A 15,002-nucleotide genomic window follows, 5' to 3' on the forward strand; every position below is an offset into this window, starting at 1 on the left:
CTCAGAATTACAGGCACGAACCAGTAGTACTTGTCTAATGACTCTGAATTCAATGTTCAGCTAATAAATTAGCACAAATTAGTTCAAGTTCCCACTGAATTGGGAATTAATAGAAAGAGATGCAAATTGCAACCCAGTAGACTTTTAGGTATTTGTGTTACTCTTCCTCTCTTCTTTTTCTGGTTTTGTTTTTTGTTGTTGGTGGTGATGGTGGTAGTTGGTTGGTTTTTGTTGATATTGTTTGCTTTTTTAAAGAAAGAAGCCAAGTGCTGGTGGCTCATACCTGTAATCCTAGCTACTCAGGAGGCTGAGATCTGAGGATAGAAGTTCAAATCCAGCCCGGGCAGGAAAGTCCTATTAACCACCAAAAAGCTAGAACTAGAGCTGTCGTTCAAATGTTAGAGAGCTAGCCTTGAACAAGAACAACAACAAAAGCTCAGGTCCTGAGTTCAAGCGCCAGGACTAGCACAAAAATGGGGCGGGGGTTCAATTCCCCAGCACCACATATACAGAAAATGGCCAGAAGTGGCGCTGTGGCTCAAGTGGCAGAGTGCTAGCTTTGAGCAAAAAGAAGCCAGGGACAGTGCTCAGGCCCTGAGTCCAAGCCCAGGACTGGCAAAAAAAAAAGGGGGGGGGGGGGGGCGGGGAGAAAGAAAGGAAGAACAAAAGGGACAAAAGAAGTGAGGACTTTTTAAAGTGTCTGCTTCCCCAGGCAAAGGGCCTTGGATATTTGAAGTTAGATGGAAGGCCATTCAGTCTCAGTGGTCATGTAAGAAAGCCGGACACAGATGCCAGCAAAATTTGCCAGCATGGCCCAGTGGGGGCCTGTCCTCCAGAGAGCCGGATCAAGCAAATGGAACAGTCTGGAGGGCAGTTTCCAGGTAGCATGTCATCCAAGGCTAGCACTGACAGTGACTACATGATAAAAAAAAAAAAAAAAAAAAAGGTGTGGGGGAGGCAGGGGAGCAAGAGCAGATAATGGAGGGAAAAATAAGGCTGGTTGGAGACAAAGCAAGGAGGAGACAACAGAGACAATCTAAGGCTAAAAGGTTTATTGGGCTGAAGATAGGTTGACACTGGCAAGGGAAGGTGGAAGACAGCTAGATGGGGCTTCAGGTCGGCTGCCAGAGAGGATCGACCTTCACAGGAAGCATTGAATGCTTGGACAGCATTCCTGTCCACACTGCCCAGGCCTTGTTCCCACCACCACACTGGTCCAATGGCTTCATCTATCCCACTGCCTCACACCAGAACCTCGTCTGTAACCATGCTGTGCTTAGGGATGGCTCCACTGATGCTGATGGGTAACCCTCAAATCCCAACTTGGTCCTTGTCCTGGGATGTGAAAGGAAAATGGCCAAGGGCTGAATAAAATGAGGAGCCATGCTCTCCCATCATCCTCCAGGGCTTGAGGAGAGCCTGGAGGATACAGGACCTGGGCTCCATGTAGTCTGAGCCCTGCCTAATGGGTGAAGAGGCTCAAGTGTCATTTCACTTGACCATAGTAATTATTCAGCTCTTCTCCTATGGGCTTCTGTTAGTCCTTGCACTGATCAAAATAAAACGTAAACTCCAGGATCCTTTCTTGCAGCTGCTTCTCTCTCTCCTCACTGTAATACAGAACAGTATACATAGCCATTGACATAAAGTACACCTGAGAATCAGGTGGATCAGAATTGGCAGAAGGGAGGTTAATATGAGGTACAAAATTGTTCTTTGATTATGTTCTCTTATTTCAACATTATATATATAAATACACACACATGCACACACATTATATATACATATATACATATATATATATATAATTTTTTGTTCCAGTCCTGGGGCTTGAACTCAGGGCTTGGACACTGTTCCTGAGCTTTATTTGCTCAAGGCTAACACTTTACCAATTGTGCCACAGCTCCACTTCCAGAGTTTTAGGTGGAGGTAAGATTCTCAATGGTTTTTCTTCCTGGGCTGGCTTTCAAGCATCTTCCTCAGATCTCAGACTCCTGAGTAGCTAGGATTACAGGCGTGTGCCACCAGTGCCCAGTCAAAATTATATATTCTTATACATTGCAGAACTTGAGAATTAAGGGAAAACACAAAGAAAAACCTTGATTCCCCACAATTTTACAAAGCAGAGGCTAAATCATTGTTAATATTTTGCTTTCCTTCTCCCCAGTCTCTTCTCTACATGGGGATGTCTACACATGTAAATCCAGATTTTGAATCAATAGGAATAGCTCTCAGTTGCTTCAGGTGCCAGTGGCTTTCATCCACCCCTGGCATCAAGGTGAGACATCCTAAGGAACCATGTTATGAGGAGGACAGTGCGGTGCCCAGAGCCCCTCCCTGAGCTGTGGGCAGCCAGGCTGGGCGTGGCGGCCTCGCTGTGCTCTCTTTCCTGAGACAGAGCCCTGTGAGGGAGGTGGCAGGCCAGCAGGCTGTCTCCCAGCCTACGATCGCCCACGTCCCCTTCGTGTCCCCAGCACCACAGCTGCAGGTACCACAGGTTTCGTGGGGCCTTTGATCCAGGTGAAGTGAGGTACGTCACAGGCGAGTACTCGCAGGGCGTGGGCTGAGGACATGAGGGTTGCCAAACTAGCACACACCTCCAGGAAAGAGTCTTCTTTCAGCTTTGGCTCTGGTGGTGCTGCAGCCCCAGCTGTACATGTTTTCACTGTCTAGCAAAAGCCCTGCCTGAGTAGAAGGCTTGGGAACCCATGTGCCTTCTGGGTGGGCACCTTGGTGGGCCTCCCAGCCCAGACTCCAGAACTCAGAAGTCAGTCTCCCAAGGCTGCCTGGGTGGGGAGAGGTGAGAAGCTGGCTCCCTCAACTCCTTGCTGCACTCGTGGGTAGATTTTTCCTGAGTTCTCTTCCTTAGTTTCCTTAGTTCTCTTCCACATCTGAGACATAAGGTTCTTGGTCCTCCCTTACTCTTCTTAAACGTTTTTGGGGAACTGGAGGCAAGGCTCAAGTGGTAGAGCTCCAGCCACGAGTGAAAAGCCAAGTGAGAGTGTAAGACCCTGAGTTCAAGTTGGCTCATTCCTGTAATCCTAGCTCCTTAGAGGATGAAGGTTTGAAGCCAATCATGACAGACACATCTGAGAGACTCTTTATTTCCAATTTTTTGCAGAAGCCAAAAGTAAAGGTGTGGCTCAAGTGGTAGAGTGCCAGCCTTGAGTAGAAAATGCCAAGGGAGAGTGTGAGGTCCTAAGTTCAAGCCCTAATACTAGTGCAACAGCACATACACATACACACATACGTTTTGGGAAACTAGGAACTCAATTAAAAATACAAAGATGGGAGGAGGTGGTCCACTCTGGGCTCAGCCTCAGAGGCAGAAATTCCCCAACATTTGCCATCTCTGTATTTGTTACACACCATCACCTATGGCATGCTAGTTGGAGACTGAAAAAATCAAAGAATAAAATGTGGCCCAGGCCTTGTAGAGTCTTGAGTTTCTAACAAGGATGGATGTGTCATCAGATAGTTAGTGAAAAATGTGCTAAGAACAACATTATCTGGAAAGTCAGAATTATAACCCAATTAACTTTGAAAAAGAACTAACACTCACTCATTCCTACAAATGAGTGAGAGGCCTCACAGACCCCAGCACTGGCAATAACAGGTCAGGTTCCTGGAACTTCCTATCTGGAGGTGGGGGAGGGAGAGACAGAATGAGAGAGAAGGGGGGGAGGGGGAAGAGGGAGGGAGGGAGAGAGGGAAAGAGGGAGAAGGAGGGAGGGAGAGAGGGAAGGAGGGAGAAAGGGAGAAGGAGGGAGGGAGAGGGGGAGAGAGAGGGAAGGAGGGAGAGAAAGAGAGGGGGAGAGGGAGGGAGGGAGAGAGGGAGAAGGAGGGAGGGAGAGAGAGGGAGGGAAAGTGAGGGGGAGAGGGAGGGAGGGAGAGAGGGAGAAGGAGGGAGGGAGAGAGGGGGGAGACAGGGAGGGAGGGAGGGAAAGAGAGGGGGAGAGGGAGGGAGGGAGAGAGAGGGAGAAGGAGGGAGGGAGAGAGGGGGGAGACAGGGAGGGAGGGAGGGAAAGAGAGGGGGAGAGGGAGGGAGGGAGAGAGGGAGAAGGAGGGAGGGAGAGAGGGAGAGACAGGGAGGGAGGGAGGGAAAGAGAGGGGGAGAGGGAGGGAGGGAGAGAGGAGAAGGAGGGAGGGAGAGAGGGGAGAGACAGGGAGGGAGGGAGTGAAAGAGAGGGGGAGAGGGAGGGAGGGAGAGAGAGAGACAGAGAGAGAGAGAGAGAGAGAGAGAGAGAGATCGTGTCAGGAAAGCCCTGAAACTCAGTGTTCATCTAGGTTTCGAAAAGAAAGCAACTGCAGATTAATTCTGAAAGTGACAGGTTTGACGCCACCTGGGTCCCCCTGAGAACAGAGACCACCAGGGCTTCCACCGCTCTCTCGGGGGGGGGGGGGGGGGTGGGGAGACGTGGGGGGCGGGGAGGAGGCCCGGCCGAGCACACTTGCCACTCAGGAAGAGGAGACAGCTCCTCCTCGCCTCCCTACCACGGTGGACACGCGTGAGCACGGACTGGCCCTGGCCTGATGGCTGTCCCCACCCCAGACAGGCCCCAGGGGTGGCCTTTTCCCTGCCTCTCTGGGAGGACACCAGAGCCGAGCTCCCAGATAGCAGGAAACAGCCCCCCCCCCCCCCGCGCCCCCGGAGAGCCCCAGCCCCGCGGGACTGCTGAGCTCAGGGCCCCGGGGGCGGTGCGGCTCCGGGCGAAACTCGCCGCAAGTGGGGGCGGACTCGAGTGTGCGCGCACTTCAGAGGGGAGATCACGGGCGATAACCCGGTCCTGGATGGCGTCGCGGGGGCTCGATCTCGACAGGAAACCTCGGGGAGAAGGCAGCCGCGGGCCAGAGGGAGGGGCGCCGCGCTGACACCGCCGGCGAGCCGCGGGGGACCCTAGCCGTGCGGTGCGGTGCGGGGGGCCAGGGGCGCCGCGGGGGCTGCACGGGGCCGCGCCCCTCCCCGCGTCTCCCAGCCCGCGTGGCAGGGATATGGGTGTCCTCCGTGGATTTGGTTGGGGACTCAGGCTGCCGTCCGGCACACTCGGGCTTGGGGTGGGCTTGGCGAACAGAGCGGGCTTGGGGTGGGCTTGGCGAACAGAGCGCAGCGCCTAGTGCACCTCGCGCGCCCCGCGTGGGCTTTCACAGGCGTGGAGCCGACCCCACGGGAAAGTGGGAGCCCCCAGCCCCATCCCCGAGGGCTAAGCCCGCTCCTGTGCAAAATCCCTGTCGATGGATAACCGCATACGGGGTCTGCGCCCGTTGGGAAGTGAAAATGGCCCGTGGGGTCCCATCCGGAGTCAAGAGTTTTCTCCCGTATAGCCCTGGGTGGTCAGAACAATGAGTGTGTTCGTGACCGGCCGTTGTTTCTGTAGACACACGCATGTGTGGTCCTGTTCCCGTATGCCGGCGGTGTGAACACGTCTGGATATCTGAGATCCGGTCAGATACCCACGCGTCATCATCAGACACACGCCAGCCTCGGCCAGGGAGCTTTGCCGCATGAACCGCGGGGCCTGTCCTTGTCCCATCACCCAGAACCGAGCCAGCGGCAGGCACTTCACTCCCGGTATCTCAGAGCTCACACCATTCGGCTTTGTGTGGTTGCTTAGGATTATAAATGCGGCACACTATCGTCGAATTTCATGCAGCACCCAAAAAAGTACACAATGTAAAATGTTGGTTTCTCCCTAACTTTCCTTCTCCTGGCTGGTCTGCCGAGAAAACTGTGAAAATGTGTGTGTGTGTGTGTGTGTGTGTGTGTGTGTGTGTTGGCTCAGAAATGCTTATCTTTGTTAATACTTTTACTGTGAAATATACGCAAAACTGATGGTGTTGGCCATTTAAGTGTAATTCAGAGACGGAAAGTACATTGACAATATTGTGCAACCATCACCATTATCCATTTCTGTTATCCATTTTTTCCATCAGCCTGAACAAAAACTCAAAATATATAAGCATGCATATGTAGTCTGCAGAGTATTTCTTTTTTACCTCCAAATACTACACATGGTTTTTTTTAATTTTTGACCTTATTATCTTGATGTTCTTTCTGTAGTAGCACATACAGAACTATCTGTTTCCGTGTGGGTTTTTAACTGCTATATAAACATACCAAAATGTATCAAATTCCCAGTTAGAAGACATTTATGTTCTTTTTCTTTCTGCAGGTAGTGATATAATAAATGTCTTTATACGTGTACCTCTCTATACTGTGAACATTTGTCTGTAGAAATAATTAAGTTCTCAGAGAAATAACAAAATCCCACCTGGAATTTTGACATAGGGAGCTTGATGTTGGTTGTGTCTTTTTTCTTTCTTGTTTTTGTTTTTCAGTTGTTAAAGATCAAGAGCATTGCATGAGGGATATATGCTGTCCAAGGAGGTCTCTTTAGTGGCAAACTAACACAATTAAAGTCTGCTTATTTCACTCTATAGCTGTTATGACCAAATGAAAATTTAAAATATATAATTTTTTTCTAAACCAAAAGTAGGGAGCAGATGTTTGATATGACTATGATTCTTCTGATGTCAGTCCTTGGAATGAGCAGCCATATGCTCAAGCTGGCAGCAAGAGAAGAGAACGAATGTCCTCTCTTCCTTCCTCTCTCCCTTCCTCTTCTCCTCCATCCTTCCATCCCTCCTTCTGTCTCTTTTTCCCTCCCTCTCACTCTGTCTCTCTTTCTTTATATATGTATAAGTACATACCATACCTGTATACAGCTCTCTCCATATGTATTTCTTTACATATGTACTTATGTGCATAGATAAATATTTTCCATGAATGAAAGGAATATGTATATCTACACATATATGTATATCTGGGAGGATTTTGAGACAGCTGTTAAAAAAGGATGTTCAGGGCTGGGGATATAGCCTAGTGGCAAGAGTGCCTGCCTCGGATACACGAGGCCCTAGGTTCGATTCCCCAGCACCACATATACAGAAAAGGCCAGAAGTGGCACTGTGGCTCAAGTGGCAGAGTGCTAGCCTTGAGCAAAGAGAAGCCAGGGACAGTGCTCAGGCCCTGAGTCCAAGGCCCAGGACTGGCCAAAAAAAAAAAAAAAGGATGTTCAGTAAAATTGTGAAGTAGTATGACATATGAAGTATAAATATATAATTATGAAATATTCAATTATTACATATTAGAAACTGAATAAAACACTGTTTTGGAACAAAATGTTTTTATACAGGATGATTACAATTTATAAAGAGCAAACATTTTGGAAGACAAACAGCTATTATATTAGTAGTGCTGTATTTGAAGGCCAAATTGCAGGTGATTTTAATTTTTCCTCTACTTTTAGGCACTGACTTTCCATTTGGTAGAAAGCTGTGTGCACCTGCAGCCGGCACAGGCCTCTTAGCCTCAGAGAAAGAAGGAAGGGGGGCTAGGGATATGCCCTAGTGGTAGAATGCTTGCCTCGTATGCATGAAGCCCTGGGTTTGATTCCTCAGCACCACATAAACAGAAAATGGTCAGAAGTGGCGCTGTGGCTGAAGTGGTAGAGTGCTAGCCTTGAGCAAAAAGAAGCCAGAGACAGTGTTCAGGCCCTGAGTTCAAGCCCCAGGACTAGAAAGAAAGAAAGAAAGAAAGAAAGAAAGAAAGAAAGAAAGAAAGAAAGAAAGAAATAGATTCTGACACTGTGGAGAAGGAAGGTGCTACAGCAGGGGAGGGCCCCTCCCCAGTCCTGAGGACCAGCAAGTCTTCAAGCACAGTACTAAGTGGTAGTTAAGAACTTGGACTGTAAGTGGATATGGGGACACACGCCTGTGGCCCTAGCTTCTCAGGAGTCAGAGGTAGTAGGATCACAATCTGTTGGCAGCCCATGTAAAGTGCAAGACCTTATTTGAAATAACTAAAAGCAAAGGACTGAAGGTGTGGCTCAAGTGGTAAAGCACTTGCCTAGCAAGTGTGAGGTCCGGAGTTTAATGCCACTAATGCAAAAAAAAAAAAAAAAAAAAAAAAAGAACAAAGAAAGAAAGAAAGAGAGAGAGGGAGGAAAGGAAGAAAGGAAAGGAGGGAGGGAGGATGGGAGAAATGGAGGATGGGAGAGAGGGAAAACCTAAATTATGCAACTGCCTGGTTATAGTGTAACATCCTCTCTGACTCTGAGTCTCAGTGCCCCCATTTCCAAAGTAAGACTCACTCGGAGCGTGAGCAAAACTCATGTGGGTCCAAGCAGGCATAGAATACATTCTCAACTAGGGGTTATCACTACTCTGTGTGTCTAGCCTCTGTCTTCTCTGCTGCGGTAGAAGTTACTGCTCTAGGAAAGTCAGCAGCCCCTGCAGAGGGAGGGCCTGGGTGTCCTTGGTGCTCTGGGTAATGGGCTTGACATCATATTTAGCACCCTGCCTGACAGACACTCCCATAGCTGCTGCCACTGCCTTCCTGACAACATGTGACTTCCTGTTTTCTAAATTCTTAGTCTGCAATATTATCATCAGTTGAGTCTGAGACTGGGGGTGGGGCTGGCAGTAGCAAGACCCTGGGGTACTAAGGTGGTCAAGGGAGAGGCTAAGAAGATGATTGTTTCTGCTGTGGCCATGGACCGGTGTGGGAAACATTAAGGACATTAGCTCCATGTACTTGGCACTTACTGGGTACCCACTGAAAGACCACACCCTTTGGGAGGTAGCACTGATGGTTCTATGGTGACATTTCAACAGAGTAAGGACTTGGACTCAAGTTGATGTCCCTTAAAGGACTTGTTCTAACCTGTAGAGCTAAAGAGCTTCCTATTTATGTGTACATGAGTTGGACATGTGTGGGACTTGATGACTGCCCTTAAGAAATGAGTGTTTCAGGGGCTGGGGATATGGCCTAGTGGCAAGAGTGCCTGCCTCGGATACACGAGGCCCTGGGTTCGATTCCCCAGCACCACATATACAGAAAACGGCCAGAAGCGGCGCTGTGGCTCAAGTGGCAGAGTGCTAGCCTTGAGCAAAAGGAAGCCAGGGACAGTGCTCAGGCCCTGAGTCCAAGGCCCAGGACTGGCAAAAAAAAAAAAAAAAAAAAGAAATGAGTGTTTCAGCTGGGCACCAGTGGCTCACTCCTGTAATCCTAGCTACTCAGGAGGCTGAGATCTGAGGATTGTGGTTCAGTCAGCTGGGGCAGGAAAGTCTATGAGACTCTTATCTCCACTGGAAAACCAGAGTGGCACTGTGGCTCAAGTGGTAGAGCACTTGCCTTGAACTGAAGAGCTCAGGTTCAGTGCCCAGGCCCAGAGTACAAGCCCCATGACCAACAAAAGAAAAAAAAAGAAAAAGGAAGGAAGGAAAGAAGGAAGGAAGGAAGGAAGGAAGGAGAGAAATCAGTGTTCAGTGGAATTTGTGCTTCCAAAGCCAGAAATGGTTTTTGGTATGCCAGTTCTAGTGCTTGAACTCAGGGCCTAAAGCTGTCCTTGAGCTTTATTGCTTAAGGATATTGCTCTACACTTAAGCTATACACAGCTCCACATCTGGGTTTTGGGTGGTTTGTTGGAGATAAGAGTCTCATGTACTTTTCTGTCTGGGCTGGCTTCAAACCATGATCATCAGATCTCATCCTCCTGAGTAGCTAGGATTACAGGAGTGAGCCTGGCTTACAGTCCCCAGCTCCTAGCCAAATACTTTTTTTTTGGTTCAAGACTGGGACTCAACCTCGATATGTGATGCTTTTCATTGGCTGGTGCTCTGCTACCCAAGCCACACTTCCAAGTCTAGATCTCATTTTTTAAAAATTTTTTAAAACCTCATTTCAGGGGCTGGGAATATGGCTTAGTGGCAAGAGCGCTTGCCTCCTACACATGAGGCTCTCAGTTCGATTCCCCAGCACCACATATATGGAAAACGGCCAGGAGGGGCGCTGTGGCTCAGGTGGCAGAGTGCTAGCCTTGAGCAAAAAGAAGCCAGGGACAGTGCTCAGGCCCTGAGTCCAAGGCCCAGGACTGGCCAAAAAAAAAAAAACACCTCATTTCATACGTTTTACTTAAAATTTTTATGCTGAAAATTGAACTCAGGACATTAAGAATGTTAAAAATAATCAGAGCTCTACATTGTATATTTTTCATTGAAAATGTTGTTTAGATAATTATAGATTGACCCTCTGGTATAACAGAGAGATCATGCACATTTTTTACGTAGCTTCTCCAAAGGGTAGCATCATATTGCAAAATATCATTAACATGGTGAATGTTAATGATGTGAATGTTAACATTCATCCTGTCAGGGCACACAACAATTCCCAGATTTTGGTTTTTAAAACTCTGAAAACTAGTGATTAGAGGGTGAGCCCCATGCTACTGAAGGCATTCAGGACACGCCCACCAGAGAAACCCCTGCAAAAAGGTGGGAAGCTCTCTGGATGAGAAGAACCCCTGAGTCACAGGGAATGTAGAGAGAGAAGAAAGCTTGCTTCCCATATGCTCAGGAATTTCCCAGCTGTGGGAGTTTCTGGAGCTTTCTGCATTGGTGATAATTGTGACTCTTTTGTTGGGGTTTGCCCTGAGCACTGAGCCACATTCTATAAGGGTGAAGTCCTCTGAACTGTACGTTGAGTGCAAATAGAAGCTGAATCAGTACCGTATGGTGAAGCCAGGAGCTCTCAGAATGCCCATACCTTCCTGTGTGCCAGGCACTTCACACACTTATGTGATCTGACACAATTCTCAAGTGCTCCTGAAAGTGAGCCAGCTCCTGTCCCCAATCCTAGCATGAAGGGATAGGAGGTAGGAGGGTCTGTCTATTCCTGCTGTTGATTCTACCCACAGAGCCTCTATCATGGGCAAGGCAGCTATTGCTAAGCCATAAGTCTCAGGAAGGCACATGCACCCAAAGCCTGTCCTTACAGAGGAAAAGGAAGCATGCCCTTTGCCAATCACCAGCCAAAGCGTTAGGGTAAGAGAAGAAGGTTGATTTCACAGGTATGAGACAGAGGCCCAGACTCTGCAAGCCCATGTCACCAGTAAGTGGTAGGGAACACACTAAAAGCCACCAGACCCAATCCAGAGCATTCTGATCAATTATCAAATAGTTCATCAGTGATGTCAATAAGTGCCGATTCTTTGCATAGAACTTTCTGGACAATCACTGCATTCTTCAGGCCTATCTCTCTCAGCACAGCCACAGACAACAGAGGAGAGTATGCCCTACTAGGAACCAATGTCCTTTCCTTAGCCACCTACACATTTGTCATGGTCATAAGACCATGCTGCTTTCAGAGGAAAGAAAGAAAAGCGTGTCCCTGTTACTTATCCCCAGGAGGAGCCCAGCACCCCTGCCCTGCTGCGCTGACTTTGCACAACACAAAGAAATATTCCTTCTTATGTGTTCAAAATTTACTGTCCAGTAATTTTTCTGTTCTCATTTTATGTGGCAGGCAGCTGAGCGATTTTCTCCCAGCCCTTTCTATGAATCTCAACCAGCCTGTAAATTGCTGCTGACATTTCTCCAGCCCTAAAAGAAAAAGAACACTACCCCAGAAGCTGGGTGCTGGTGGCTCACACCTGTAATCCTAGCTACTCAGGAGGCTGAAATCTGAGAATTATATTCTGAAGCCAGTCTAGGCAAAGAAGTTTGTGAGACTCTTATTTCCAATTAACCTGGAAAAAGCCAGAGAAGTAAAGCTGTGGCTCAAGTGGTAAATGCTAGCCTTGAGGCCAAAAAAAAAAAAAAGCTTGGGAGAAAGCCTAGGATCCTGAGTTCAAGCCCCAGTACCAGTAAAAACAAACAAGCAACAACAACAAAAACAAAATCACTCCAGCTTTGGCATCTTTTCTAGAAGCTGGCTTGCCTCTCAGAGACCTTAGGCCACCATCCTGGGTCATTTGCTGTTCCCAGCACCCCTTCAAGGCAGATAGCAGCAAGCCTTGGACCAAGGCCCTGCACTTTTCTCATTACCAGGATCTTCTATGATATTTAATGATGGTCCACCCAGTTTTCTGCACTCTGATGTCAGGGGTGAAAGAGGAGGAAAAACTGAAGACACAGTTTGGGTCTCAGGTTCCTGAGGCCTTGTGGGAGGGAAATCTGAGTCCTAGTGAGTCATGTGCATAAGGTGTTTTGTGGGATACAGACTTACGTACCTCAACCATGTGACTGATTTTTCCCCAGAACCAGGTAAGTAGGTCAGCACTCTGACTTCCATGGGTGCTCGGAGGAGAAAGAAATGGCAGCATGGAAGAGGAACCTACTCAAGCAAAACCAGGATAGGGTTGGAGTCAGAAAACACCAGTGTGATCAAGAAAGCATGGAGAGTAAAAGAAGGAAGAGATGGTGAAGGAAGGACAGGTGGCAAAAGGTGTGGTTGGGGGGGGCAGCTATACTGGAGCAACTGAGCTGAAACATACCTGGACAGTTTAGACTTTCTAACCGGTGCCTGCATCATCAATGGTTGCTGAGCAGGGACTGAAGGAAGGTGAGAAAGACTCAGTTGCCTGGTGCTAGGAGGGGTCCTGAATCAGGGCTGAAGTCACAGGCTGAAGGCAGAGGGATTTGGGGTGGTGGGGATGGGGACGGCAAAGGTAGCTTGAATTCCCTGCCCTATGGCTTGTGAGGAAGCCTTGTAAAGAAGGTTGCTCTCGCAGGAGAGTGAATGGTGCTGGGCCAAGGCGAAGGTGTTGGGGATCACAGCTGCAGGGACTCAGAAATGGGGTTGCTTATCAAGCCTGTGTGCTCAACCCTGCAATTCTCCCTGCTGGTGTCTGGGTGGTGCTCTCATCTCAGGAGGACCTGACAAAGATTACCCTGACACAAGCACTCAGGTCTATTACCTGTTTCATTTGCCCCAACCTAAGCGCTTTGTGGCCACCAGAGGGCTCCCCTGCCTCAGGAGAGGCACTTTGAGAAAGCAGCGGGATTCCAGGCTTTTGTGGTTCCCAGGCACAGGTGACTAGCTAACAATACTGCACCCTGTTGTTTTTGTTTTGTTTTGTTTTTTGCCAGTCCTGGGGCTTAGATTCTGGGCCTGAGCACTGTCCCTGACTTCTTTTTGCTCAAGGCTAGCACTATACCACTTGAGCCACAGTGCCACTTTCGGCTTTTTCTGTTTATGTGGTGCTGAGGAATCGAACCCAGGGCTTCGTGCATGCTAGGCAAGCACTCAACCACTAAGCCACATTCCCAGCCCCTGCACCCTGTTTTACAGGTTGGGCTATGGCACACTTATCGGGGAGTAGAAGAGTCAAGATCCAAGCCTGCAGCTCCTCACTCATGTGTCTGTGATCTCTCAAATAAAAATTCTTTTATTTAACCAGCATATTTTCTGTACCTCATTCCTTTACCCTTTGTCCTCCTGTGCCAGCTACAGAGTGACAAATGTGCATAACACAGCCAGTCGTTATGTGGAGGGAGAGAACCTAGGCTGAGCAACCTTTGAGCTGAAATTTTTTTTTTACCAAATGGCAGGGCTGTAGAGAAGGGACTTGAAGAAGCACAGCTTGTACAAAAGCACAGAAGCCAATAGTGTAGAAGAACAGGTGTGTGTGTGTGTGTGTGTGTGTGTGTGTGTGTGTGTGTGTGTGTCCCTGGGGACTGTGAGCAGTCAGGGTAAGAGACAGCTGAGCTGACCTGAGCTAGGACAGGAGCTGGGAAAGTTCAGGTCCCAGTGGGAAGGAGCCCTGCCTGTTGTCCAGGAAACTCTTCAGGAACTAGGACAGGAAACCCCAACAGCAGAGCCCTCTCCCCCATCCTGGGTGAGCAAATACCTGGCAAGAAGAATGCAGGGATGTGAAAGGTGAGCACTAACCTGCTTCTTCTCTCTGCCCTGATTAACAATTAGATATTGAGGTTATTTCACTCAAATCTCTGAGCCCACTTCCTGTTCCCAAAGTTTTCCCAGAGTTTGGGGTTCACTTGGGGAGCTCACAGCTGGATTCCAAAGACCCTCTGAGGTAGAAGTCCTATGCACAGTAGACACCTTCACTATCCTCTTAGTGGCCCCCCCCCCCCAACTTCTTCCCAGGCTCTATGTTCCCGCTTAGTATCATATCTGCCACTGGGGCAAATGAAGTCTCTTCAAGAGGTGGCTGGGGATGAAGATTGGATTTAGTGTCCTTGTCAGTCATAGGGTCACTCGGAGGTGGTGGGCACATAGTCTTGTCACCTGGGCCTAGCTGACCAGGTTTATCTGTTGGCACAGAGGCACAGAGCTTTGGCCTGCTGGATCCCAAACTCTGCTACCTGCTCGATGGAATCCTCTTCCTCTATGGTGTCATTGTCACTGCCCTGTTTCTGAGAGCAAAGGTGAGTGCCCTTGGGCTCCAGGGGATATAGGCTCTTCCACTCCAATGGGCAGAAGTGTCTTGACCTTGGAGAGGAGTGGCATCTGGGAGTATGGTGGGGACAATCAAGAGTGCAAATGGGTGGGCTGAGAGGTAGGGGTATTTGGCTGAGTCAGCTGCCTCCCCGAGTGAACACCCAAGTGTCAGGGATGGGCTGTACTGGCAGAAAAGTCAGGCAATTAAGATCAGGGAGTAAAGAACCAGCAGCCTCAAGCCTCATCCTAATCCTGCTATTCAGCTGCTAATCAAGGCCATGCTGGTCTTTGTCTCCAAGACTCAGTTTCACCATGTGTAAATGGGAGGGCAGGTCAGAGTGCTGGCTTTCACCAGTAGCCAGAAGGCCCTGAATTACTTTAAGGGGGCCAGGCTTGGGATAGGTGGAGGATAGAAGACCATCATTACTTTCACACCCTAACCCATTCCCCCTGGTATATAATTTTATTTGTGGACTGGTCTTATTGACCTGTGACTTTGGCAGTCCCTTTTCACCGAGGTGGCCTGGACTGGATAAGAGACCAGGACACTAAACATGCATGAAGACTTTTCGGCTCAGTGTCACTGAGCTAGAGCAGAAGAATGGACACACGATGGATGCATTTCAAACACCCAATCCAGGGGGCAGGAGACAGGAGGCAGGGCCTGTGCAGCCACTGTGCGCCCTGAGCATGAAGGCACCCTGGAGAGCACTCTGGGTCTCCAGATCACACTCTAAGCCCTGCCCCTCTCCTAGCACTGGTG

The 15,002-nt window shown here is 48.9% G+C and overlaps 1 protein-coding gene across 2 annotated transcripts in view; it reads left to right on the forward strand.

Moving 5' to 3' along the window:
- The window catches only part of Cd247 (CD247 molecule), a 79,072-nt gene that overhangs the window by 54,804 nt on the left and 9,266 nt on the right, over positions 1-15,002 (forward strand). For both annotated transcript variants that reach the window (XM_048357591.1, XM_048357590.1), the window contains exon 2: positions 14,123-14,226. In XM_048357591.1, coding sequence (XP_048213548.1) covers positions 14,123-14,226 — 104 coding nt within the window. The remainder of the gene's footprint in view (positions 1-14,122; positions 14,227-15,002) is intronic.

This window comes from Perognathus longimembris, chromosome 11, assembly GCF_023159225.1.
Source record: "Perognathus longimembris pacificus isolate PPM17 chromosome 11, ASM2315922v1, whole genome shotgun sequence".
Classification (NCBI taxonomy): domain Eukaryota; kingdom Metazoa; phylum Chordata; class Mammalia; order Rodentia; family Heteromyidae; genus Perognathus; species Perognathus longimembris.